Source organism: Anser brachyrhynchus (assembly GCF_964034855.1).
Source record: "Anser brachyrhynchus genome assembly, chromosome: 10".
Classification (NCBI taxonomy): domain Eukaryota; kingdom Metazoa; phylum Chordata; class Aves; order Anseriformes; family Anatidae; genus Anser; species Anser brachyrhynchus.
The window spans coordinates 878,364-906,167 of record NC_137705.1 but is presented as its reverse complement, the minus strand read 5'-3'; the positions used below and the strand labels follow the sequence as shown (position 1 = coordinate 906,167).

Below are 27,804 nucleotides of genomic sequence, written 5' to 3'. Positions count from 1 at the left end.
GCACCGGGCAGGGTGGCCCAGAAGAAGCTGCAGGGGGTGGTTAGGCCGTGTCCCTGGGTTGGGGGACGCGCGTCTGGCCCCTCCTGGATGTGGAAGGAGAAGAAGGGTTTTGAGATCAGCCGCTCAAACCGCGTGGACGGGACTCTCCGGCTGTGCCCCTGTGCAGCAAGGGGTGGCACTGCTCCCCGCTCCCACGGGACAGGAGGATGCGGGTGCCGTGTCCGTGGGGCAGCACCTGCCCCAGAGCCCTCAGTGCTCGTGCCTTTGGTGTGGGTTTGTCCTGCTGGGCTCTGGTCACTGCCCGCACCCAGTAGCACCAACTTTGTATGCAGCCTGTCTGCGTTAATGCAGTCCTCGTCACTTACGGCTTTATTTGGCTACGTGGAAGAAAGATACCCCTGTAGCGTGTTCTGGTTTGGGTTTTGATTTTGTAATATATGAATTGTAATTCTTCTCTGAAGTCCCTCTTTCAGCATACAGATATTGCTTCAGGCTTTTTGGACTGCTGGCGTCCACCCGAGCCTTTTAGGTGTTCCTATAGCTTGTAAAATACTGTCTGCTGAAAAATGTACTGCACTTAAACAGCTTAACAAAATCCTGTGCCTCTCAAGTGTCAGGAGCAAAAGCGTGAAATTAATGCATCTAACAGCTCAAGCCATATGTGAGTCTTTAGTTTCGATATTAAAATTGAAATTCGGTGTAAGCATGAGAAGACGTTCACCCCAAGCGAAGACGCTGCCTTGTTCCGCTGGGGTTTATCGCCTGGAACGAAGGAGGCTGCTGCAGCGCCTTCTGTGTGTCACGAGCTCCAGCTACCAAGAAAGTTACATTTGTGTGGGTTTGCTGCTCTGTCTAACCGGGAGTCACCGGCGAGCAACATACAGAGGATCTTTCCAAAATTAATAGAAGTGGAGGTGTCTCACAGGGTTACTTTGTGTGACGGGAATCGCCTGTGGGCAGCCTGTGCTGTGTGACTGTTGAAATGTATCTTGTACCACAGCTGTTCCCAGTCCTTTGTTTCAAATAAAAGCTCCTCTATCAAGAACGCTGTGCGGTGTTGGCTGCCTGTGTGGCAGTCAGCAGGCACAGGATGCCTTGAGACGCCAGCTGAAAATGTCACCGCGTAGTGCACCAAACCGCCGGGCAGTTAATGTTATTTAACGTTATTTCCTGCCCGGCCTGCAGCAAGTCTCTGACGGAGGGTGCTGTAAGCGAGCCCCTGTGCTTACGGAGCTTGGCTGCGTCTTGCTGAGGCCTGATGTGCCTGCGCCTCAGCAGCAGTGCTGGGTGCTAGCACCAGGTGCCAGGTGCCCTTCAGAGGTCTCAGCGCGCTGCACTGCCAGCAGCACCGCGGTTCTGAACAAACGGGTGAGTCTCTTCTCATCGGACAGACAGGTGAAATAAGAAGCAAGGAAGAAGCAGGCAGCAGGGGTGGGCAGGCGACCTCGGGCACCCCCAGGATGCTCGGACCACGTCAGCGGGAACGGGCGTCTCCAGGGCCTGTGGGACAGCAGGAGGCCGAGCCGCGGTTGTGCCACGCTGAGCTCAGGAAAAGCATCTCGTCTGGCTGCGGGCGGGCACCTGGGAGCACGAACAACGTAAGGTACCTGTTCCTTTCTCCGTGCCCAGGATGCTGCTTGGGGGTGACTTTCAGAGTGGCTTTGGTCAGAAAGGCATTCCCAGCCTCTGCGTCTGTGCCTACTGCTTCTGTCCCTATGTTCCTAACCGTGAAAACGTTTCTAAAACTTTATTAAATAAATTGTTTCTCAGTATGAAAGCCTCTGATGTCCTGCTTCGGGTCCCTTCCTGCCCGTGGGGTGGTGACGTTACCCCGGGGGCACGGGGAGCGTGGTGCCCGCTGCCGGCCTGCAGCGGGGCGAGGAAGAGGGAGGGCGGGAGGAAGGCCGGGTGCTGCTGCTCCGCCACGTCCGGGCCGGAGCACGCCGCGAGGCGGTGGTGAAATGGGACACAACAGAATGAAGGCAGAGCCTGAAACAGCAGAGAGCCTGGGTCGGGAGGCTGGGGAGAAACGCAATTAATGTAAAATTGCACTTTGGGGCAGAAATGCCTGCACACGTGTGACGGCCAGGAGCTGACTGCCAGAAGAGAAGGGATTGCTGCGAGTCTTCCTGACAATGTCATGTACCCGGTATGGTCCTGCTGGTGTTTGAATGTTTCTGTGGGCATGAAGCTCACTCGCTGCCTGGTGCTGTTACTTGGGGCGAATCATGCAGTGAGCACAGTTACCTGCAGCATCTCCTCGAGATGGTCCCAGGGAGGAACCACTCCAACAGTACTCTCATCACTGCTGTGCAGAGGCAGTGCGAGGCCGCGGGGCTCCATGCCCTGCCCTCCCCTGCCCCTGCCCCAGCTCCCAGCTCTCCTCCCAGTGCCAGCAGGGTGAGAAAATCCCCGCGGGCTGGGCGAGAAGCCACAAACCACACATCAGCAGCTTCTGCACGCTGAGTTTTTCACAGCTTAACTGCTCTGAACCTACAAATATTTGCAGGGCTGTCTTATTTGTGGTACCCCATTTTTTTATTTTTTTTTAATATTTGGGAAGGAGACGGGGCTGCCTGTGCATGACTCGGCGGGGTTTCGCTGGCAGGACGCCCGCTGCCCAGCTGCCCCTGGTGTCTCTGGCATCAGCGTGCCCAAAACCAAGCCTCTGGGCGGGAGCACAGCATTTAACCCTGGCTGTGTCCGTATCAATCAAAAGCGTAGGTTTCTGTGGTCATTTGGGGAGTGTAAGCGAATAATACATCACTTTTCTATTTTTCCTGTTCTGCTTTTAGCCAAACAAGCTGCCTTCGGCAAGGGCAGAGAAGCTGAGCTAAGGACGGGCTTTTCCATCTTATCTGACAAGACGGCTGGTGAGCGTGCCCTTCTCGTGGCTGGAGTCCTGCAGCAAGCCTCGCTCTCACCACGGCTCTGCACAGGCCCCCCCAACCAGACACACGGGGCAGGGAGCTCTGGAGCTATTTAACAATTTCCCTCTGAGCTCTGTGGAAAACACCTGGGCCCTGTGATTTATTTACGGGCCCTGAACCCATGAAGGGAAACCTCTGTCATCAGGAGCAAATGGGTGGTGAAAGGGTGAGCGCTGGGGGCTGCCGGGCAGGGACGAAGCGTGGGCTGGGGGCCAGCTCTGCACCCGCTGTGCTCCTGGGGTCGTGCAGAAATCACGGCTGGTGATCCTTCTCTGCCAGGCATGGTTCAGCACATAACAGGAGCTCTGCTCTGCAGGGTTTTGGTTCTTATCCTGAAAGAGGCTGGTTTGCCCTGGCTTGAGAGGTGACATTTTGATTGATGGTGCTAGGGCTGCATTTCATCTCGTTCTAGGCCAGAAAAGCTATATAGCGTTCTCCTCTGCAATGTATTCCAGGAAGAATTGTGGTTACTTGGGTATTTTTCCAGCGAGTTGACTAGGTCCCGATTTGTTGGAATTGGTGGGGGTCTTGTTATTTACCTTGGTGGTAGCAGACAGCCATAGAAAACTTGTTGATCTCTGTTATAACTCAATAAAAGTCAGATACTTGGTTGCAAGACAATTGCCTGAAACAGAACCTTTGAGTTTTACTATTGCAATCAATTCTTAGAAGAATGTAATTTCAGATGCCTATATCTAAAAACACTCAAAATTCAGTGGCTTCAGGTGAGAAAAACATAAACCAAAGGCAGGCTGAGGTGGCTATATAAACACTACAATAAAACTTGCTTAAAAGCCCCAGAGAGGAGAAATTTAGAGGTGCAAAAACAAGTATTCATGAAGTGTTCGTGTGTTTGAGTGGAAAAGCTCTTCCAGAGCCTTGCAGCAGCTGCTGCTTTCGTCAAGCTAAATAAAGCTCATATGGGTATGTGTTATTCGATAAAAAGTGAGGTTAATTATGCCTATATAAATCTAATTTGAGCATTTATTTACTTTTTAACTCAACTTCTTCAGCCAAATCACCAGAAAAGTAAATCTCTCCACAGTCAGGTTGTTACGGGTTGTTCCTCACTTCGAGGGCTGCTGCACAGGCGCCTGCAGATGCTGTGGCCCCGTGCTTACCTCCCGGCGCTGCTCCCCCCTGCCTCACGCCCTGCAGCAGTGCTGGATTTGGGACTTGAGACAGCCACGTGCTGTGCTGCGCTGCACTGCTAACAAAATGAAGCTGCAGAGAAACGGTTTCTGCCCACCTGGGAAGCAGAGCACCTCCTAAGCAAATGACGACGTTTAGCATTCGGGTAACCACTCGTACTGGTTCAGGTGGCTTCCAGTTGGGAGCTGTCCTGCAGACAGGTCCCCGACCGAGCCCTGGGGAGTGCTGTGGCAAGTCCCCCCCTGCTTTCTGGCCCAAGGCTGTGTTTTGTTTCCAGCAGGGAGGACAGCGCCATGCTGCCTGTACCCACCTGGCTGCGGGCACAATGCTGTGTCGGTCGGACACATTATTTTCAATCAGATTTTTTTAAAGTTGGGCAAAGCGCTGAAATATTTCCCTGGTGCCAGCTCTAATTCTCCCATTGCTTTCCTGCTGCCTTTGCTAGGAATTTGCCCCAGGAAATCACCTTGGTGCTTCACATCTGTGCCTCTCGGCTAGGCCAGGAGCCCGCTGCAGGATCAGACCCTTGGCTGCCCTGAGGACGTGGGGCTCGGAGCAGGCTGCTCCCTGCGCTCCGGTGCATGCGGCCACTGCCGTGGCGTTACGTGGGTGCAGGGTGTGAGGGCACGGCGCCTGGCTGCGGTGCTGACGAACCGGGCGGCTCACGGGTGGCTCAGCAGATTCCTCTGGAGCCCTGCACCGAGAGCTGAAGCACTGAGACTGTCAGAGACAGACGTTTTCTTTGTGCATGAACTTAAATAGCCTAACAAAACCTAGGCCAACTTAAAGAGCAGTGAATAAAGGTCTCCTTTGTAACAGAAACCTATTAATGCTTTGCCAAGGCCTTCCCTTGAGACTGCCTAAATAAATTTCCTCGGATTGACAAGGCTGGAAAAGCAGCCCTTTCAGAGAACCGGGACGGGAAAGCTGTTCTGCGGCGGGGCTCCAGCCTTTGGTGTCGCAGCGCTGACTTCACTCAGACGGGAAAGGTCATTTTTCACACCCAAGGAAAACCTGTAGCGATTTTTCTTTTCTGGTGATGGTGCAGGGACTGAGCAATTGCCTCCTCCAGGAAGCTCTAAATTCAAGTAGCCGTTAATTAACTAATCTGCTAATAGGTCATAAAAATTAACAGAGACAGGTTGTGTGCAGATCACATAAGGTGTCTGCATGGCCCTAAAGGGGTGTGATCCTGGAGCTGTATCTTCCCTTTGAGGGGGGAGGCAAACCAAAGCCCTACACGCACTTCCTGCTGCCCTCGCACATGCACGGCCGCAGACCAAAATGAAACGTTTTGTTCCCCAGCCTCTAATTTGCCTGCGCTCCCTCCGTGCCGCACCGCGGAGCACAGAGGGCTGTTGTGCGAGCGGGCACGGCCGGCACAGCGCCGCGCTGTCCCTGCGCTGCTTTTTCCAGGGTGTCTCCACGCCCCGTGCTGCCAAACCGCATCTCCCGGCGAGCGCCAGGAGCAAAAACCCAGGGAGGGCGTTGGGAGCGCGGCGAGGCCGGGCACGGTGCCCCCGAGCAGGCAGGCACGGGCCGGGCAGAGCCCTGCAGCCCACAGCCCTGCCCGGCTGCACCCAAAGGCTGCCGGGGAGCCTGGGGTCGGGCGGTGGGGGTGCTCCTCGGCTCCCTCCGTTTTGTCCTAGAAAATGTGCTTTTTCCGAATAACTCCCTGTATTTCCACCTGACACAGTACATGCAATTCCAGCAGATCTGCGTTGTTTGGGGGATGAAGTTTTCCGTCTTTGAAGCAACGGTCGAATTGCAGGTTTGTTTTTCACTCTGGGGAGGAACGTCCTGCTTCCAGCAGCACGATCTCTGCAGCACCACCCTCCGTAATGCCACATCCCTCACGTAATGACCCACACACAACAGCCCGCGCTGGTCGCCAGCCCCAGAGAAGCGGCTGCACGTGGTGACAGGAGGGAGCACTGCCCGGCAAAGGCAGCGGGAGAGCCGGGGGGCATGGGGGGGCAGAGCCCAGGGGGAACAGAACTGTCCCGGGGCTCTGCCCGAACCAAAAGGGCTCAGCAGAACCCGAGTTCAGCCCCTTTTCACCAGGCACTTGTTGGGACTGATATGCCATGACTGCCACTGGATTTTTTCCATAGCGTTCTAATGTGAGAAGTGAAGGCTGAATTGCAGAGGTTAATAGTTTGTGGCCTTCCTTATCCTTAATGCAAACAAGCGGTGCCTCAGGACCAGTAGCACGCCATGAATATTCAGAGCACAGCTCCGAGCAGCCTTAGAAGCATTCTTTATTTCTGAGAGAGGAAAAGGGTGCTTGCAGAGGTGCTCTCTGAATATTTTGGCTGATCGGATTAATTGTTTTTCTCCACAGCCCACAATGGTGCCTTGTTCCTGCGGTTACTACTCAGGCGTGACTCCCACAGACATTACTGTGTGTTTTGTTTGAGAGCCGCGTGCCCGTGTCAGGCCCCGGCCCGGTGCCGCGTACGGGGCGAGCAGGAATCCAGGCAGAGCCGCGCAGGTTGGCAAGGACCGGAGCACGGGGCAGGAGTCTCAGCTAAGAAGTGCTGCTTATGTATTAACACTGTCCAAATATTAACCTTGCCCAAAGGATGTGGAGGTGTTGCCTTGACATATCAGCACGAAGAATGTCATCTTCTGCGTCCAGCTGTTACGTTTGTAAAACACCTCTGTGAGTGCAGGATCCGGCCACGAGCGGTGCGGCAGCAGGAAAGGGCCTGGTGGTGATGGTGCGGTCACAAGCCCGCTGTCATCCTGAGGTCTCCCATGTAGAGTTGTCTGCAACCACTGCAGATTTTAGCCTGGGGCTCCAGGAGCAGCTATGCACAGAAGTAAAATGCCAGGTATGTTCGTGCTGCCTGCAGAGCAGGGCTCTAACGCGCAGCTGGGAGCGCGGTGGCCCCGAGGCCAGAGGCAGGAGCTGCTCCTGGGCACGCCAGCATGTGCAGGCTCCGGGCGGCAGCCAGCAGAAGAGCCCTTCCATTTTTCAGTACAAACAAGCTGAAAAAGTTACAAATATCCTATGCTTTAAGACGTGTTTTTTTTTTCCCCAAAAAAAGGACAAAAGTTTAGGCAAATTGAATCCTGGTGTTTACTTTTTCTCATCAGGAGGGTGCAGCTTGAATACCCCAATGGCCCAAATTGTTTGTCATGTTTTACTTCTATCAACCCGACCCTTTTATCTTTCATACTCTATGGGTAGTTTGAATATATCTCATCTATCTGAGGCTGTACCTGCTCTTAAACCCTCGAGAGCAAACCTTTCTTTCACTGTATGTGATTCTGTTTGGTTTCTTTTTGTCTGGCTTTAAGCACTTCGGCAAGGCACAGTGTTGAGGTTTTGCATCAGATTTCTGGTCATCACACCTCAGTCAGTAGTCCCTCAGGTGACTTACGTCTTTGAACGAGCATGAAAGCATCCTTCGATTGAAATCGTTGTTTAGATTCTTCATGGGTGTAGGCATTCGCAGCAGCAGGGAAAAACCTGGACACCCGGCTGGGACTGGCATCAAGTTTTGGAGACTGAGGGCCTGCCTGAGGGAGCCGGGCTGCTGCAGAGCCCAGGCTGCCAGAGATGGGGCTGCAGGCAACACCTCCCATGGCACAGCACGGCGGATTCGAGGAAGGGTGTTTACTTACAGCACCAGAAAATTTGCCCCCGGACTTTTCACTAAAAGAAAGCCAGGATTATTCAAGGACTTTCCTACAAATGTTGTTGCCTGGGGTAAAAATGTTTTCATTCCTTTTTCAGGATAAATTTCGAAGTGCCAGAAGCTCCTGCAATACTCAACAGCTAAGTTTCAGATGATTCTGATGAAAATGCGGTGTCGGGAGAAATGTGTCCTCCCTGAAGTAGCTGCTCTTTATGGTGTCTTAGTCATCAAAAAGGTACGGGAAGGCTGCCACGGAAGCAAGCATTCATCTGCTTATCCCCTGGCAGAGGAGTGAGGAGCGAGCCCTGCACACCGTGGGCCCAGAGGCGGCGCAGGGACCAGTCCTGCCGTCCCCGTGTCCGTCTGTCCGGCACCTTGTGCCCAGGTGCACGGTGCAGCCACCGGCCTGGGGCCAGGGCGCTCCGGTGGCAGCGGCTGATCCCAAAAATGCCCCCGCCAGCAGGTTGGCATTTAGTGCTTTGGACTGGTTTTGAACTCCATCAGACTTTTAGCCCATACCATCTGTTTCCAACTGGGAAACAATAGGCTGGCAAAGCATCAGCCCCTCATGGCAGGGATCAAGGGGATAAATCGGAAAACTCAAACCAGATGCATTTTGTTGTAACAGGAAGCAATTGCATTGCTCTGGGCCTCTGATAAAATACATTTCAAGGGGCTGAAAATGGCCTCAGGCAGCAAGCCTCTCCATATTAGATCCTCTTCGTGCACCCTGCAGGACCCCAGCTTGCTCCGAGCCCGCTCCCAGCCAGCGGGAAGCGGGGCTGCAGCGTGCGTGCGGCACCATCGGTCCTCCAGCGGAGCGTCGGGTTTTCAGTGTCTTGTCATTCTGGCTGCTTTCAGCACAAATCCACTCGAGACAGATGCGAATGGCTTTTACTGAGAACTGCAGCTTCTTCCTGAGAGGCAGAGAGCTCCAGCTGTGCCAGGGCTGCCCCGGCCGGCTCCACGGCCCCGTCCCCTGGGAGGTGGCTTTGCCACCGTGGTTGTCGCAGCGGGTGTCACGGGAAGCCACCAGGGCCGCGTCTGCCTTTTGCCCTGTCCCTCATGCAAAATGTCAACTCTGGAAGATCTCACCAGAGGCCTTGCCCTTCTCCAGAGGCCGTGGTTGCACCTGCATCCAGCGCTGCTCTCCACACCCCGTGTTTGCTCCCAGCACCTTGTGTCCTACACCAGCTTTGTGCAGGTGTTTGTAGCACATGCAGCACGGCTGCGCAGCGCTGAAGACTGCTGGTGAGTTTACGGGTACCATCAGCTGGCTCCAGCTTACTCTAGGTTTCATTATATCCAATTATTTCATGCAATTTATCTCCAAGCTGGGCTCGAGCACGGCTGGGTGCAGTTGCTGCTCTTGCACTTTTCAGGACAAACCGACCCGTGACCGAGCAGCTGCTAACAGCAGTCCCAGGGCTCAGGCTAACTTTCAGATGGATTTCGGCATTTTCAATTTCAACTGCATTTTTTAATGTCTGCTGAGCAAATGTCTGTACTAGTGATGAAGGGATTTCTTTTTATGATTTACTACAAAGAACAGACTTGGAAACCCACCGAGTCCCGCTGCAGAGGCCAGCTCCTCGTTTTGCCGTGATTTTATAGGAGTGCTTTTGCACCGTGTGCTTCTGAGGATGAAAACAACCCCAATATTTTCTTTGTACTGTTTGTTTTAATGCAGAAAGGAGATTTTCCTTCAAGTGGCTTATAATAAAATACATATTTTTATTTCATACAGCTCATAAACCTTTCCCTGCTATTGTGAGCAGGTGTACAAGCCACACCTGAAAGTAGAGGTGAAATGTGACTGCAATTGCTCCGCTCTTTGTAGGAGCTGCGATGGGAGAGCTGGGGCAGGGGAAAAACGAAGGCACCGGGAGAGGCCAGCACAGCCCCGAGCCACATCAGGGCCAGCACCGCCTGGGGGTCCTCTGCTACTCGAAGGCTTGCAGGGGCCAGGTTGCAGAGAGGCCGTGCAGGCGCTCGCACCAAGCATCCCAGCACCACCGCGCTGCAGGTGAATCACAGCTGCTCCTGCCTGCCCCGGGCATCTGGACCCCGTTACTGGGCGATGAATTTGGAACCAGGAATTTCTCTGCCCAGACAGAAGCGCCTCAGCCGGGGTGTGCAGGGTGCAGGAGGGCTGTGCGGGGCGTGCAGAGCTGTGTGGGACTCCCCAGCCACCGCTGAGAGCAGCGGCCACAAAAGTGGGTCTTGCTTTGCTTTTCTGCACTTCCTTCTGTTTGTTTCCCAGAACGGCTTTGGGGAAAAGCCAGCAGAAAAATGGACAAGCAGGGAAGGAATAGAAAACTCCTGTAAAAATAAAAATAAAAAAAAAAAAAAGCTGAAAATGATCTGCATATCTTTGGACAGCATTTAACTGCATTTGAAAGCAAAATTCCATTTAGTTTTGAAGTATCAAATATAATCAATGTGTGTGAGCCCAGATCACAGCTCTGATTCTGAGAAAACAAATTTCAAATAGTTAAGAAAAAAAGAATGCGGTTGAAACACTTCGGTTAACTCCAGCTATCATATTTTCTCAAATTTGTCCTGGAGCCTCCCTAGATTTTCCTTATTAATCCCCAAATGAAATTCAATTCATTTCATATGTTCCTAGTGCCTGAACCAATTAATGTAACCTCTGGTTCTTAAAAACCCACTCCTATAGGATAGCAAGCCCTGCAATGACCTTGTGGTAATTCTGAACCCAGGAGCTGCACAGGGAGCTAGGGCCATCGGCTTGCCTAGGAGAGCAAGGAGCGCCGCGACAGTCACAAAACCTCTTTCTAGATGTTGCCCTATTACTAGTTGCTTTTCTATTGCAAGGGCAGCCCTGAAGGAAGAAAAATAGCAGAGAGCAAACGATAAAATTGCTTCTCTTCTATTCTGTGCTTTGACACTGATAAGGCTGTGCGAGCTCCCAGCTACAGCTCATGTAGCTGGGAGCTCAGCCAATAAACATGTCATCTGTCCTGGGAAGCAGAGCAGCATGGCCAGGAGGAAAGAGAAGAGAAGGGAAAAAAAAAATAGAAAAGAAAGGAGGCCTGAAAATGCTGCACTTCAGTTGGTTACAGAATGTGTCTAATTAGTATTTTCCTTGCAAAATATTTGGTCTTACTGCTGCTCCCGTCTCGCTTAGCAGGTGCGACGAGGAAAGCTTTGTGGTTTACTGCGGCCCTGGGGATGCTGCCCGTGTCTGCCCGCAGGCACCGAGCCGCCGATAAGGCAGGCTCCGACAGCCAGAGCCCTGCGTCAGCTGCAAGCCTAAAACTAATATTTTGCTACAAGGGCTTGAACTGCAAAGCAAAGCAGAAGGGCTCTAGGTATTTGTTTCATAAATAGAGAGCCGTGTCCGGCGCCCTGATCCAACCGCTCCTAGAGGAACACGGTGCAGCGGCCAGCTGCCGGGGTGCAACGGGAGCGCTGCTGCTGGCGGCGTGCGGCCACTTAGGCACAAGTGGATGCTGAGTGTCTTCAGCACATCCTCCAAACCAACACCCTGGGTGAGCTGCATTGCCCTCCCGTAGCCTCTTTATTCTAGAGCCAGCTCCTTTGTGCAGGCACTGCCCTGACCTGGGTCTTGTGCTGCCTCTCGCAGTGACTCCGGACATGGCCTCAGGTGGCAGGGAGCAAGCGTGAAGGCGTGTGCCTGCAGGGCTGATCGCCGGGTGGATCCTTGTATTCACTTCTAAGGGCCTTCTTCCTTCCCTTCTGGGTGCGGGGGAGAGGTATTTCCTTGTTCCCATGCACCAGGGCGAGCACGGCTGGCTGATGTCTTCACCATCTGAGCCGCTCCGTGGTAAAAATAGACGCGAGAAGTCAAGGGAACTCTAACCCCCACGGAGCTGCCAAAGGGATTGCCACAAGTTTTTGCTGCCGTTCCATGAATATTGCCTCAAATATGGATTCCGCGATGTTTTTCCAGTCTCTAGTTTCTCATTATAAACAGAGCAGCTTCCACTGGAAAAATGTGCTCCACCTTCCCTGCTGCTCCCCTGGCTGGGACCCCTGGGCGCTGCCTTCTCCCAGGGGCCGCGGGTTCCTCTTGGCTCTGCATGCATCCCCTTGCTGGCGGCAGCCCCTGCCTCCTGCCCCAAAGCTGGCCCAGGGCCCAGGTTTTTCTCTTTCCACCTGGGCTGCCTCCCTGAGCCATCACCAGTACAAAATAGGGTTTCCTGGGGCGGGCGTGATGGACCCTCCACGAGCGATGGGCACCAAGTGCCACCTTGGGCTGGTGGCCACGCAGGGCTGGTGGCAGCGCGCCTCCCGGTCCTCGGCCTCTTGGTTGCTGGATATACCAGCAGCATGAGCTGGCAAAGCCGCTTCTTGTAACAAAATGAGTCAGATTCATTCTCCAGTGTTGCAAAATACATGGGTTTATCTCTTAGAAGTCATTAATATGCGAGTTTCATTTTGTTTGGGTTTATGTAATCGGGAAATACCCCTAACCCAGAAATATCCCTCTTCAGCTGATTTTTCAGAATTATTCTTCTTTTTATTTCCAATTAGCTCTTGGCACAGATTTTTTGTAGTGGGGTTTCAGCCAAAAGGAGATTTATAGAGTCGGGCCGTGAGCTCCCGGCACGGCTGGGAGCAGGGACCAGAGCCGCCTGTCCCCAGCCGGAGCAGGGCAAGGGACAGCAGTGGGGAAACCTCGGCGTCATCTTCCGACACGGCTGGAAAAGGCCCCTGTGTCTGACGGCACAATGGGGTTCGTTGGGAAATAATGGTTTGAGGGGAGAAGGATTCAGAACAAAAACCTTGTGCAAGCTGTGAAACTGGCTCATTGTTACTGCAAGGGCAGAAGAGGCCTGGCTGCACAGCAGGAAGCAGCCCTCCTGTCCTCCTGTCCTCCTGTCCTCCTGTCCTCCTGTCCTCCTGTCCTCCTGTCCTCCTGTCCTCCTGTCCCCCTGCCCTGCCGCCCGCTTCCTCGGCCTGGGCACCAGGAACGTTTCTGCAGGAAGGCCTGGAGGGCTGGGGGGACACCAAGGGGACACCGCTCGGCTGTCACCGTCCCTGTCCCTGCCATGGGGACACTGCCCGCGGGCTGGCCCCGCGCCCCCCCCACGCAGCCCGTCTGCGGTGCTGGGCAGTGATGAGCTGGGGCAATATTTATTTGAATCGACTGCTTGGCGGGTGATGTAACCGGAATCGGCAAAAGGAAAAAGCCAAATAAGGCAGCATTTTAGTGAAAATATGTCCTAAAATGGGAGCTGGACTGATGATTAGTGAGAGCAAAACACAGATATGATATTACCATGTTGAGAGCCCCACACAGCCTCAGGCTGCTGGAAAAAGAAAAAAAAAAAAAAAAAAGCCTCCAGGATCCGGAAAGAAGAGAGAAAAAACAGCCTAATTCGGGGCAGTTTTCTCCACAAAAACGAGCTGTGTCAGGAGGTCAGTATGTGAAGAATTTCTGTGCTAAGATAGATGGACAGATCAATGCAGTGGCGATAATATTTTTCTGGGAAAATACTGTTTTTTCGAAGAGTTTCTGCAGTATGCTTTTGGCTTTTCAACTTAAAGCAGTGAGCTGCTCTAGCAGATAGAAGAAACGGTGATTTCAAGGTGCTGGAAGCAAAAACTCAGGGAGGAAGCTGACGGGTGCCCGGGGGGGGGGAGCAGCACGCAGCCCCTCACCCGCAGGCAGGGGACAGAGGCCGGCCCGGAGCGGGCAGCAGTGGTGGTCCTGGGGGACCGGGGGGGCCTGGGCAGGCGCCAGGGAGCGGGAGGGAGCCGGCAGCCTTCGGTGGAGGACCCCGGCCCTGCTGCCTTTGGCAGCTTTGCACTGCTCTGTCACCAAGATCACGGGAGCACGAGTCTAAAGGGCAGCTGCTGTGGCCAAGTCTTTGTATTTGTTGGATGAAATGGCATTTAGGACAATTTACCGGCTGTTTGGTCGAAAGGTTGAGCTTTTTTATAAAACTTCAAAGACTCAGGGGTGGGGGCAGCACTAAGAAACCTTGGCTGGCCTCACCGGGCAGAGTTTGCACCTTGCACTGCAGATGGGCCCACGGCGGAGACGTGCTGCAGCAGGTGAAACAGCGTGCCTTTAGGGAAAGGTGCAGCTCTGCTGGGCCGGCGCCCTTCTTACCAGGGGAGGCTGGGGGGCACGCGGGGCTGGCAGGCGCAGGAGCAGATGGCACAAGTTCATGGGCAGCAAGCCCATAAGGAGGTAACAGGGGACTGGATATGGACCGGTACCACCCCTCGTGGCGCTGGGAGCATCTTTAGAATAAACAGCCTTTCCCTGGCCCTGTAAAACGGTGTTTTTCCTGTTACTTTTTCTGGCTGGAGAGTAGAAATCAGCCAACACTCAACCAAGCCCGGTTCATGCCAAGGGGCAGAGCCGTACGGGTGGGTGCTGCCTGCCCCCGGCACTGCTGCCGGCCCCGTCCTGGCGGTGCCAGCGGGCCAGAGGCGAGCTCGGCGGGCAGCCAGCGCTTCCCCTGCCCTCGGGGTTCGCTCGTGGCAGGCCCTGGCAGCCCTGGCTGGGACGAGGCTCCCCAGGGCTGCCCCTCTCACACAGGCTGCCCCGCCAGAGCCAGGGGTCCGGCCTGCGTGGGGCCGCTGGGGTTGTTTTTCAGTCTTATGTGCAAGTTTCTTTCCTCGTTCTCATGCGGCATTAACAACAAGCATGGTAGCGTGGTTATTAACAACAGAAACAGCCAGGCCTCTCTGCTAGTGAAGACATCTGAGCACAGGCTGGCAGGCGGAGCGGCAGCACGGAGCTCTGTTTTCCTTAGCTCGGGTAGAGGCAAGCTCTCGCCCCGAGGAATTTTATAGTTTCCTGTGAAAGAAGTTCTGGTAATTCATCAGGCATTAAAACTGTCCTCAAGCCAAGAATTTATTTATTTTTGATCTAAATATAGATGAAGTTCTATTAAAAAAAAACGCCAGGAATGGCCAAGCTTTCATGATGGGTGCAGGGGAGGCTCACGCCCCGAGGCTGTCCGCAGGGACCAGGACAGCCCCGGACAGCGGGGACCGTCCTCCGCCAGCACTCCCACGTGGGCCTCGCCTGCGGATGCTCCCTGCGGATGCTCCCTGCGGATGCTCCCTGCGGATGCTCCCTGCGGTTGCTCCCTGTGGGATGCTCCCTCCGGGGATGCTCCCTCCGGGGACACTCTCAGGGCGCAGGAAGGGCTGACGGTCTCGCTGCCTCCAGCAGCCTCTGGCTGCCTGGGGCTGCCCAGTGCTGCTACTCCAAGCCCCTCTCTTGGCCAGGTAAGACATCAGTGGCCGCAGCATTTTCCCTGGGCATGGGGATGCAGGCAGGTCGGAGCATCTCGCAGACACCAGGGTGCTTGAAGGCCCGGCGAGGACTGCTCGGAGCATCTCTGCCTCTCCTCCTGGCAGTGCCCTGCATGCCAGGAGCAGGGGAATCACTGCCGGGGGATGTCGGGGCAGCCGTCCCTCTGCCCGCCGGCCATCGTGGTGGGATCAGAGCATGGCTCCTCAAGGGACCACGGTTTGCCCTTTTCCACCCTGGCAGCAGCAAAGAGGATGAAGTTTATCTCGTGCTTCAAGAATGACTGCATGAGGACCAAGTGGGTTTTGTATTTGTTTCTGAACAACCATTAGCAACTGCTCAGTCCAGAAGGAATCCGGCCTGATGATTATTTAGGCTATTTGGATTGCTTCTAAAGTTTATCTAAACTGTCTGGTCCATCTCTTTTTGTGAGTCAGAAGAAAAACACCCTCCTTTTTTTTCCACTTTGCCTTAATGGTGATGTGTGGTCTCCCTAAAGTGCAGGGTCCCAGGTCTCTCTGCCCGCAGGGACAGGACTGGCTGTGGGGTGGCTGCAGGTTGCATTTCGCTGCGGGCCCAGCCACCACCAGCCCAGGAGCTCGAGGCTGGAGCGAGCTGCCCCGTCCCGTCCCACCTGCGTGCACGCTCAGGGCCCCTCCAGCCCGGGCAGCCCCCTGCTGCCTGACATGTGGGAGCTGTTCCTGGTTCTTTATGTGCTCGCTGCTCTTTTTCTTAACAATTCACCTTCTGTGCGTGCACCAAGCAATATCCACTTATATGCTGATGTCGCAGCAGTTTAGGTCTCACGGCAGGTTTTGTTGCCCAGCTGCAATCTGCATGGACTCTCAGAGGTGCAGGAGGCAGCCCAGTTCACCTCTCTCCCAAGTTTAACCCTTCAAGCAAAACAAAACAAACCCCAGCCCTGGTGGCTCCCTTGTCATGCTCCAGCGCCCGAGCCCACATCCCTGCCCTGCGGCATGGCTGGCCCCAGGGCCAGCACACCCAGGTTGCAGCCAGCACATAAATATATGGAAATAGAAAGTGCACATGTATGATATGGAGAGAGAGAGATGTGTGTAAATTAATCTACATGTATGGGCAGGAATAACTTTGCCTGCGGACCCTGCCCTGCTGTGTAGGGAAGCCAGCTCTCAGCCCCTTTGTGCTGCTGAGTCTTGAAGCTCTGACATGAAGGGTGTGCTGAAAAAGGGCCTGACATCCATGCTGATTTTTAAAGAAATGATTGAACAAACTTTTGTTAACAACAGTCTGGGTCTTGTTCTTCCTTTTCTGGGGCACGTTTTTGTGGTATATTTAGTCCTCTTGAAGCCTCTTCCAGCACTAATTCCTACCCAACATTGCTGCAGGGAGCCCAAAGACACAGCGGGAAGCCCCTGGAAGCGGTAGGTCCATACTGGAGGGCATCACAGTACAGCACCCATGCACGCATCTTTCCGCAGCATCTAGAAGGACAGCTAGCTTGCAGAAGCAGCAAACAGGACACGACACACCTTGTCCTGTGCTCACGAATGTCTCTGCCCTGTTGGGCTGCCTTCCTTGGAGCTTGGGCACCGGCAGCACACCGTGCCTCTCCTCCTGCCCTTGGCAATGTGCGATGCTGCGGGCACCCTTGTCCTGGGCTTGTCGTGGGTAAGGAGCCAGTACAGAGTTAGACACACACACAAAAGAACCAAAACCCTATTAAATGTGTGGTTTAATAACAAGGCTGTTAGTGCCTGTGTTTGCTTTTGCTGCAGAGCTATCAGCGGCAGCAGAGGAGGCCCCTGCAGAGCCATACCAACGCTGCGCAGTCCCTTGGAGGGAGGCGTGCAGATGTGGTGCATCTGCCGTGCTTTCGTGTATCTTGTTTTACGCGAGCACAAGGTCCCATTTGCAGTTAATGGGAGCAATACACAAAGTGCCATGTGCTCGGTTGTACTGCCAGTATGCTCAAGCTCCCTTTCAAAACCTACCCGACGCAGCCTACCAACACTTCCCACCCCAGGGGAGCAAAGCAAAACTGAGTGACTGCAGTGAGGCAGAAGGAGACAGCCAAAGGTGTGCTTTAAAACGCACTGCTGTCCCCGCAGCTCCTCCGAGCACGCCTGCATTGCGCTGCTGCTTGCAAAATCCCTTGGTAAAAGTGGGTCTGCAAGGGGGGGCTGACACCAGCTCTGGGCTGGCACCCCCCCTGCGCACACAGCCTGGGGCACGGAGCCGCCCGGGGCAGCCCCAGGGCTGGGGACAGTGCGGGGCAGCATCGCACCACTGGCACGGGGCTGGCACGGGGCTGGCACGGGGCAGCATCGCCTGCACAGGGGCCACAGCAGGCGACTGTTTGCGTGGCTGCAGCTGCTGCCCACGTCTCTCCCCCCATGGCAAAACCAGGAGAGCTCTTCTCCCCCTCACCCACTCATTCCCTCTGTTTGTACATTACCAGAAACAACTTTTTTCTTTTCTTTTCTTTTAGAAACAGCATTAGAAAACACTTCTTTTACAAAGTAATTTTCAACTCACTTGTTTTAAAATCTGTCAGCTGTTAAATGCCTGTCCCCAGTCTTCCTTGCATTCCTCTCCTCCCTCACAGTCCCCATTCAAGCTGACAGTGTGGGTCTTTATCTTTTACAAGATTCCCAGAACTTCAATGTGTTTTTCCCATGCTGATTTGCTGTGATAAGGTACTAATTCAACTGTCAGCTCAGTGACAGACAACAAAAGTGCCAGGGTGCAGGCAGCACACCCCCATCTGATGCAGCAATCTGTTGGGGTCTGCCAATGCCACCCACACAAAAAACCTCCACTAGGCCCCCAAACAGCACGAGAACTATGAAAAAATCATGGAGGAGGAGAGGAGGGTAGCTTAGTTTCTTTTTAACTGTAAGTGTTGGTGTCTTTCTGTTTCCTTGCACATTCCTGAACTTTTTAAGGGTCTGTTTGCTTTATCTTCTCCAGCTTTACACTGCAAACAAGTGCTGGATTTAGCCTTAAACCCAGAGCGATCTGCAGTTCTCCTGCAGGCTTCTGTAAGAGAAACATTGCAAGATGGGCACTAAAAAAGAAAAAGAAGCACTTGAGGCAATGGCATTACCAGATGAGCCCCCCATGGGTGCTGCCCCCGGCAGCCGCCACAGGCCCTGCATACAGCCCATGCTGCAAGAGCCCTTCATCCTCATACAGCAACTTCTACATCAGCAGAACTGCCCGCCAGGTGATGTTAGTGGGTATTTTAAAGTGAAATCCTTTGAAGTTAGATTTGATAATTGGATAGATTTTGAAATACATCATTATGGATTATGTAGTAACTCGGGAAATCTGATAAATAAAACGGGGAAAGAAAGGCGACAGAAACGGCGTGGCTGGACTGAAAACGTCTCTGTCAATAGGCATCGCTTTAATGATGCAGCATTACAGCAAGGAAGGGAAGCACCCAGCGGGGAAATCTCTACCCAAAGGCCTGATCCTGCGCCCAGCGGGAGGTCTGGGGCCGGCGGGGCTGTGAGATGCCGGCAGTTTGGGGGCAGCAGGGCCTCACTGCAGCTCGCAGCCCTGTGCTGCACGCCAGGAAAGCGCCCGCAGGGCCCTGCCGAGCCCCAGGGCCCTCACACGATGGTGCAGCCACAGCAGCACCTCTCGGGGTAGTCCAGCACGTACACCTTGTTTTCGAGCCCGTAGATGTAATAGAGGTAAGGCTTCCCCGAGTACTGGTAGTGCACTTCTGTGATGGGGATTCGCTCGACGGTTTGACGCTAGGAAAAGAAACGGAGAAGCCCCAGTTAGCTATGTAGTGTCTGGAGCTGGCGTGGTGTCACACTTTGGGCTGATATGCCCCAAACTCCCCAGCTTTTAGCCACAAGCCTTTCAGGGCTGTGACCACAGCTGCTTAGCAAAGGGGAACCAAAAAGCCATGGAGACAGAAGAGCCCAACACTGCAGCCGTCCCAGAAGCTCCCCTAGCTGTAGCACCAGCTTGTTTTGGCCCATATCGCACCACTTTTATTGCATTTATAGCTCTTTAAGCTAATTCCTTAAATCCCGTAAGCCCTTATTTCCACGCCTGGTGTGCTACTGCATCCTCCTGCCTCGTGTCCTTGAGGGCTGCGTGTGGAGGCGATTCCCCCGTCCTTGCCCTGGGCAGGCAGCAGCCTGCGTGCCACCAGCACGCACTGGGCTTTGTGGTGGAAAGTCCCCCCTGTCTGCTGGAGGCAGGGCCGGCAGTCATGGGATGGTCTGGCAGCGAAAACATCCCGGTGAGGGCAACGATGCCACCAGATTCTGGGTGAGTTTAAAAGAAAATGCAAATAAAGGAGCCCCATGAAACCAAATGATGACAGAAGGCACGAAGCCTGCCTTCACCTCGCAGCCTGGCGTGGTCCCTGCCCGTGGGGACATTTTCCCTGCGCCGTGCCCGACCCCACCGTACCCCCGCACCGCTTCACGGCCAGCATCAGGGGAAAGCAGAACAGCGCCAGCCAGGCAGGAGGAGATATTTCCTTCCCCCACCTTTTTCCAAAAGATGCAGATTATTAAGCAGAACTTCAGCCAACAGCAAGTGGAAGGGATGAAAAATTAACCGGTGGGGAAGCGCTGGCTGAACGCAGCCCGGATCTACACAGATGCCACGTGGTGCCGGGGACTTGGCACCGAGGGATGTTTTCAGCACCTGCTTTCCTGTACAGCTAGAGGAGGCTTTGGGTGTGCAGCAGTCTACGAACAAACTGCTTTTGATGCTGAGAACTGGAAATTATAGGCTGGAATTTAGTTGGAAGACAGAAATTTGCCAGAGAGATGGCTTTGACAGACCACATAGAAAATCATGCCATCTCCCCCTAAGTTTATTTTGATCTTTCAATTTACTTGCAATTTTAATAAGAAATCTTGTTTTTCCTGTGGGCGAAAAGACAGTGTGTTCTAGCTAAACTTGTGCATTTGCATTTATAATAGGAGCAACAGCGATTGCCACATTCTAGCAAGAATCAGATGGAGTGGAATCCTAACATTTATTCAAAAATAGCTTCTAAATATAAATAGTGATAATAACTAACATTTGCCAGGGCTCTGAAAAGGTAAAAAGGAAAATACTAGCCACAACTGCCTACATCTTTGAATATATTCTTGTAAAATTATTTCCTGGGTATTTCACTTGGTAATTATGATTTCTTTTTCATTCACCAAAGGTCACCTCTAAATAAATAATGAAATCGGTTACAGCTCCCAACATCCTACTGTGTCTGGCCACGCTCACTGGCCGACCATAATTAGCAGAACAATAATTAGCTGAATTTCCAGGGCCGGCTGGTGGGCACCGTCCTCACGGTGTGTCCTGTGGGATGGGGGGGACGCCGAGGGGATGGCACCCCAGCACCACGCCGTTACTGCTCCTCAGGGGCCGGCACCCCCTGGCACGACCCGTGAGCTCCCCGCGGTGCCGCCCCGGCCCCCCCTTACCTGCCGCAGGATGCGGGAGGAGCTGGCAAACGCCGCGCTGTGCTCGGCGATGGCGCGCCGCGAGGCCCGGGAGATGGCGGGCTCAGGGAAGTCGACGATGGGGTACACCTGCAAGAAATAAACCCGACGGCGTGCCAGGAAGCTGCTGCTCCTGGGCTGACAGACCCGGCTGGAAGCAGGCACTGGGGGACTGGAAAGGTGCCCCAACGGGACTCACCGTCACCTTCTTCCAGGAGCACAGCACTGTTAAGACTGAGAGGTTTTTTTTTTAAAGCCTCTCTGTTTACCCCACTATGCGGACAGAAGAAATATTTGGCTTACGGGCAAAAGCAGAATTAGTCAAGAATGCAGCTACTTCTCGCACGGCGTGAGTGATAGCCGTCTGCGTAAGAGCCCCACAGACTAGCACTCACAGGACTTCAGATCTAAAACACTCACTGAAGAACGACTCAGATGCTAAAGCATCATTTAAAGCCCAAGGGACTCAGCAGCACCAGATGCAAAGCGTTCACTACAGATGCCTGACACTGAGTACCAGCTCCCCGGGAGAGAGGCAGTCTGTGCTTGGATGGCGCCTGGCTCCAGCTCCTGGTACACGGCTGAAATTTCTACCAGTTCCTGCCAGCCAACTAATAAATAACTCGCCCAGGCTTTTGCAGGTATACGGAGGCTGCATGGGCAGTGGAGAACATGCAGTGGGCACTATTCAAAGCCCCAGGAACGCACATGCTGCTGGATGGCTCCTGTTACTGCTGGAGAGCGGCCGGGGACGACTCGGGGCAGGGGCTCCTGCCGGCCTGGCCGTGCCCACCCGAAGTACCCTGGGGGGGTTGAGCCCGGCTGCTGCAGCCTGGCTGGGTCCTCTTTTGTCAGGCAGAAAACCCAGCAAGGCCAGGTCCCAGGAGGGAGCTAAGGATGCCCCGCACTACCTGTGGGCCCCCCAGTCCCCGCAGCACACGGGGAGGGATCGCCTCCCCCCGCAGTCACACTCACCACCAGGTTTTCATCTTTGAATATATTCTCGCCACTGACTTTGCTGAGCAGCTCCCCTGGGAAGTTCGGGTGATGCTCAGAAACAAATTCAAAAACATTGTTCCTCCTGCAAGAGCGAGGGAAAGCCAACGAGTGATCAGAGGTTGTGTGCAGGGCACTGACCCATCTCCCGACTCCTGAGGGCCTGAGAAATGCTCGAGCGCTCCCTGATTTCTGAGGGCAACAACCATCTCTGCCCAGCCTTTGTGCACTCCTGCGTTAGCTCCTTAATAACCCTGTATATGCAACAACCATGGGTGACGCTTGGATAAATAATCCTGAAATCAGCCCTTCATGGTGATCAGCCTGCCTAGCCTTCCAAACATATCAACTCCTTACTTTGGGAGAGGTCACGTATTCCCCATCCAAAGCCCTGGCTCGTATCAGAGCGAACCTTTCTGGTCTATGGCTGTGGGACACGGCCAAGGCTGGTGGCTGATGCTGGACGTCCCACCTGGCGGAGCCTGCCCTGGGCCCTGCACCCTGCAGGAGCCCCACCAGCACGCTGAGCACGGCTGGGGCAGCTTCCAAGTGCAAGTCACTCTATGGCCGGGTGGATACTGTGCTCTGAAAAGACAGGTCTTCACACAGGGTAACTGGAGGCATTTTGTAAAAAGATGGGAAAGTGCTTAGGATGCACCCAAAGCAGCAGGTATGGCTTTCAACCAAACCTCTCAAGCTAAGATTTGTTTAGCCCCATCTGCTATCTCTGGCACCAAATGGGAAGTACCAGAGCTGCAACACAGCCATCAGCCCCGTGCCACCACTAAAACCCCAGAAAAAGGAGCTCAGCCACTGCCCCCTATTACCTCTGGCATCCTCGGCTGCCCGAGCTTCGGGTCTGGATTGTGCAAGTTTGGTACCCATGGAGAGAAATGACCAGCACCATTAAAAGCTAAACCTGGCCCTCTCAGCCCCCGTTCCTGCCTGACCAGCACCAATAAATCTTGTCTTAGCTTCCCCCTACAAAGCAAGCTGAGCTTCAAAGCTTCGCGGGAAAATAAGAAATAAAATTAACAGCCATGAACCTGTGCTGCTTACCAGGTTATCACCAGCTGCCTGAAGTGCCGGAGCTTTTTCTCTCCCTGGCATGTTGTGCACGTCTTGCTGCCCCGGCCGGAGCAGGTACTGCACCTTTGGAGGCAACGACAGGGGCTGCAGGGCTGGGGCTGCTGGTGCAGGACGTGCCCGGAGCACCGCCAGACCACTGCCTGCGGCTCCCCGCAGTTCCCTATGCTGCAGCCCAGGCACGCAGCGCATGGGCGGGGGAAGACCAGCCGCACAGCTATCTGTAAATGGGGAGCTCGTCACAGGATGTATTCGTACCTCTAATTAAGGATAAGCACGATTTCCCCACACGATGGTAAGAAGGGAGTGTCACTGCAAAGGCGCTGCTGCCTGTGCCTCTGCCAGACGCGGGAGGCATACGCTGCTGCGCTGCTGCACGGAGCATTTTGATGGCATCAGTGCAACGCGGATTAGCAGCAGTTAGCGACTGATTCATTAAGGCTCTTCCAGCCATCATTAGCCCCAGTGGATTCATGCTTTAAAATGACTGCCACGATTATGCACGATACCATCTCTGTTATTTTAAACTTAATGGAGCCACGTAAACAAAGCAGCTCCAGAACAGTACCTTCTTTTTTGCCACTTAAGGATCATTTTTAAGCCTGTTAAATTTCATGTTTGGAAAAACAATAGGGTGGTAATTCTCTGGCTGTAAAACCTGCCAAACCCGGAATGATGCGCTGCCGAAATGGGACCTAAAGCACAGCCTGCAAAAATCAGTGAGAAGTCTTCTGCTGGCACCCACAGCCTTCGGAGAGCTCTCCCGAGTGCCGGCTCCTGCCCTGCACCTGCACCACTCGCCGCCAGCTGTCCTGAGCCTGCCGGGCCTGCGGGCAGCAGGGGGCTGCACCCCAGTGTCCTCAGAGCCTTTCTTCTGAGAAACCCTGCTCCCTCTGGAAAAGCCGGAGCTTTTTCCAGCATCCCAGAGAGGCTGGGAAATGCAACAGCCTTGTAACAGAACGGTAACAAAATTGGGAGAACGGAGAGACAACAAATTAATATTTTCAAAAAGCTTAAGATGTTACCTCATGAGTTTGGGATACAAACCAGGCTTCCGAATGCTGAGTGGGACACACAGAGTGAACAGTAGGTGTTCAGACAAAAAGTCATTTGGAAGTCAGAGGGGAAAAAGGGCTCTTTCTAACCATTTTTTTCCTGGAGAATAGAGCTATTGCTGCATTGACTTTCCTTTCAGGTGATCCTCGTGGCAGCAAAACAAACAAAGCGCGCAGACATCTCCGCATGCCTGGGTGGTACCACGAGGTGCCTCCCGCAGCAGCCCCTACCTGCTGCGGCCCGTGCCGGAGCAGAGCTGGCACCTCTTCTGCTGCTTTAGCCTCCGCCGGGACCCCCTGCACGTCACGCACCTCGCCTGCGAACACACCGAGGCATTACAACAGGAGGTGGCTGCCAGAACGAAATCGTGGCGGGCGTAGCAACAAAAAGCTTTTATGCGCGTTATTGGAATAATCGCTAATTCGGGCTTGCGGAGAAATGCATTAAGCCAAGTATGTACCTTGCAGTGAAAAGAGTGTATGAAATAGCTCATATAGTGTGCCTCTGGATTAATTAGCTGTTTCGGTCAAATTACCCAGCGATGTAAATTGGACACACGATCTAGGCTGAAATGCCTTTTTTCTTACAGATGGAATTTTCCACTGTTATTTAGTCAGGTTGTTAGCAGTACGCTTTTATTTACTAGCATTTAATCTGATTAATTAAGCAGCAATTTTAGTGCAATAATACATCTTTGGGCTGTCTTTGGAAATATCTGTGTAGCAGAACAAGCACAGAGAGGAGGCCAGGTCTGCAGCTGCCCTTGCACCCTGGGTCCAGCCTTCCCTTCCGTTTGGAAGCCCCGAACACAGAGCTGAGCATGTCCGAAGGCAGCAAACAACTCGCCGTACTTCATGCCTGAGATCTGAGCTCATGTCAACAGTGCAGAAGCAAAACCTCCTTTCCCTCTCACCACTGCAACACGCAGGCTGTGGACGGAGAGCGGGCTGAGACCTCTCCGGTGGCTGGGCAGGGTTCGGATGGTCCCGCTCGGCATCTCCGCAGGGACCTGGCGACACCGGCGGGACGGTGCACGGAGCCCCAGCCCCGGGGGCAGCAAACAGGAGCGAGGCAGCACTGCCCCTCAGGCTCCCCGCCTCAGAATAAGCGCAGCAAAATGGTAGCACATGTTGCCGAGTCACAAACAAAACCCAAGCGAAGCAGAACAGAAAGGCAGAGCTCCTGGTGGGAGCTGTCACAGCGCCTTACCCGGCCCGCACCGTGGCACATGCCGCACTGCGATCGGCCACGACCGTGGCATCTGTGACACTCCTGAAATCAGAGAGTTACTCATGCACAAAGCTGCCGAGGTTTCAGACATCTCGTATTATGCACACGCGCTCCTCCTGCATCAAAATTCAGTGACAACATTCTGGTCTTAATGGGACATAACCCAATACCATAAAGTTGTGCTGTAAGAGCACTAAAGGAGTCATAAATAATAATTATTTAACAAAGGCAAATGTCCACGTAATGCTGGCAAAAGAAAGTCATTTTTTTCTTTATTCATAGTTTCACTAAAAAGTAAAATAAATTGACCAACTATAGAGCTTGTCAAGAGCTAAATGGGACCTGTCATGGAAAAAAATGTTCTGCTAATGTGGGAAAAAAATTAACAAAAGTGGAAAAATCATCTAGTGTTGTTTCTTGAAAAGGCCGAAGCAAAATTTGTCCTCAAACTTCTAGAAGAAGAAAACACCAGGAAGAAGGAATCTCTGACTATTTTCCCAGGCATTTAAAGCGGAAAAAAACGGGAAGCGGAGGACCGAAGCCTGGCACCCACCACCGCCAGGCGGAGCTGAGGGTGCCGCGGCAGGGATGTGCCCCCCGCGCCCCGAGGAGCAGGACTCACCCTGACCAGCGCTGAGCGGGGCACCCGGCAGCGCCGTGTCTGGCCCTGGAAGAGCGGGGGGACCCCGACCTCCACGTCCCAGAGGTCTGGGGGGACGTCCCCAGGGGGTCTGGATGCTCCGGGCTCTGTAGAGGGGACGGCATCTTACCTGCCTGGCTGGAGGCAGTGTTCAGATGCTGGCCAGCTCCCGGCACTGCTGGGGACCGGCCAACATCGCCCCTTATCCCTGTCCCCACTCCCATCTCCAGCCCCATTCCTATCCCCATCCCCACCCCCATCCCAGGACCATCCCTCTGTGGGTCCGTGCCATGGGCACCCCGAGGTGCTGAGCGCCCTCCCTTCACCACGGCACAGCCCCAGGCCGGGGACACCATTGCCCATTTGGGCTATTCCAGATAGACGGAGGGCAGTCACTTACTGGTGAAGGGCTCAAATGCCCACTCGCTTAACCGCGATTCGCTGAACGTCTCCAGTCGATACTAGAAGAGAAAAAAATCACACACAGGCCACGGAGACACCTTGTACCAAGTAGGGATTGTAACCACGACTAGCGAGTGTGGGAGAACATCTGCCCCAAAGTGCCTGTCAAAGGGCACTCCCAATGCCCCGTTTCGCACTGCTCATCCATTACCCACTTCTAACACCCCAAAAGCGCCAGCAGGGAGGGGACACAACACACAACTCCCCCAGAGAGCCGCCCAGGCACGGAGCCGTGGCACAGGGACCCAAGTGCTGCTTGCTGGGCACTGCCCTGGGGGCAGCGACTCGCCCAAGCCAAGGCTGAGCCAAGGCCGAGCCAAGGCCAGCTGTTACGGGCAGCAAGCACAAAATCTGCCAGAAATGTTTCCAGTGAGAGGAGTGACAATAGAGACTCAAAGTCCACATGTTTTCTGTGGAATTAAATATTGCAAAGACACGTTCACAGCTGGGGGCACGCAGGGCACTGCAGTTCACTCTGTGCTTGTGTGCATCCAAAGAAACAAGCTGCGGAGCACGGCCCTCCCATCTAGCTAAGGGAACGGCCGTCTTTTGCAAAGCTGAGCTGTGAAAGGTCTGCAGGGCTTTGCCAGGGCGATGCTTTGCTGTGGAGGGAGATGGACCTTTCAGCTGGAAAGCCTGCAGGCAGCTCCTGGGTAGGTTTTCCTTGGAAAGCACGTATATGACTGCGTTCAAAGTAGGGTGAAAGCACTCTTATTAAATGACCAGACAATTCTTTGTGGCCCAAAGTCACCACGTGGTTGGAAACTGCCCCATGCCCAGAAGAGGTGGCCCAAGAGGCCCCCTGGGTGTCCTCACCCGGTAGGTGACGCGCGGGCGCAGCTCCCGGATGACCAGCTCCGCCGCCGCTCTGCTCCCGTAGCAGCGCCTGGCGGCCACGAAGCGCAGCAGGGCTCTCCTGGCCGCCGCCTCCGTCAGCGGGGGGACGCTGCGAGGAACCGACACCAACGGGTTTCTGCTCTGCACTTGCTTTAAAGGCCTGGAAACAGCGCGTTTAACTTACTGCAAAAGTGACCTAAGGAGAGCTCGTCTGGGAGCACCCACATCCTTTACACAGCCACTGCTGGAATCTTTCTTCTTACAAAAGAAAAAGAGATTTCTGCTCCTAAAAATACTTCCGTGTCATATCACTAAGGCCATTAGGAAAGCGTGGTCTAAAGCAAATACTGTGTGTGCAAACCCTGCCCTTCAGCAGGCTGCACTGAGAGCTGGGTTGAAATGCCACCGTGGCTCTGCAAGCCGCGAACTGACAGCTGCCCTGCCCGCAACCACGGTGGTAGCAGCGTGTCACGGCACTGCCCCACGGGGACCCACCCGCGTCCCGAGCTCAGCGTTTCTGGAGGAAACCTAAGACGCAGCTGCACCTAACAGGTCCTCTCGAGACTCTGGATTCCTTTTATTCTGGATCAGGTTCTGTTTCTCTAAGTTTACTGGACGCTTATGAATTCAAAGCTCCTATGTTTATTTATTCACTTTTCCGTCCTTTCAAAACCGTGAGAAGTTTGGGCAGGTCACTCTGTCTAGCAGTCATTTTTTCCCCTCTCGTTCTGGCTGAGCAATGTAATGCCACCAGCTATCCAGTCTCAACCTCTGTGGAGAAGGAAAGCAGCAGGAGCAGACTCCCTCCACCCCACGTTACTTTGGATCAAATGTTGCTTTTCATGCTCTTTTTGCTCTTTTTCTGTGTGCAGAAGAAAAAGGTTGGGTTTTGTTTTGGTTGTGTTTGAAATTCAAGATGAAAATCAGACGAGGAAAAAAAGACAATGAACAGTACGTACAAGCAGAATAACCAAGCCCTGAGAGAAAGGCTAGCCACCGGTGTTCCAAGGAAAACTCTGTGAGTTTTGCCCTGCCTCTTGGG

General features: G+C 53.9%; 1 protein-coding gene across 6 annotated transcripts in view; it reads right to left on the bottom strand.

Annotated features, from left to right (window-relative positions):
- Nucleotides 1–16,694: 16,694 nt before the first annotated feature.
- Nucleotides 16,695–27,804, bottom strand: part of SSUH2 (ssu-2 homolog) — a 34,109-nt gene continuing 22,999 nt past the window's right edge. For 2 of the 6 annotated variants that reach the window (XM_080605453.1, XM_080605451.1), the window contains 9 exons: nt 26,742–26,871; nt 25,864–25,924; nt 25,446–25,570; nt 24,803–24,865; nt 23,824–23,909; nt 22,511–22,603; nt 21,431–21,536; nt 20,438–20,545; nt 16,695–18,739 (listed from right to left, as the gene is read on the bottom strand). In XM_080605453.1, the coding sequence (XP_080461579.1) occupies nt 18,593–18,739; nt 20,438–20,545; nt 21,431–21,536; nt 22,511–22,603; nt 23,824–23,909; nt 24,803–24,865; nt 25,446–25,570; nt 25,864–25,924; nt 26,742–26,871 (919 nt within the window). In that variant the 3' untranslated portion in view covers nt 16,695–18,592. The remainder of the gene's footprint in view (nt 18,740–20,437; nt 20,546–21,430; nt 21,537–22,510; nt 22,604–23,823; nt 23,910–24,802; nt 24,866–25,445; nt 25,571–25,863; nt 25,925–26,741; nt 26,872–27,804) is intronic. The other 4 variants (XM_080605454.1, XM_080605455.1, XM_080605450.1 and 1 more) reach the window with 2 other exon arrangements.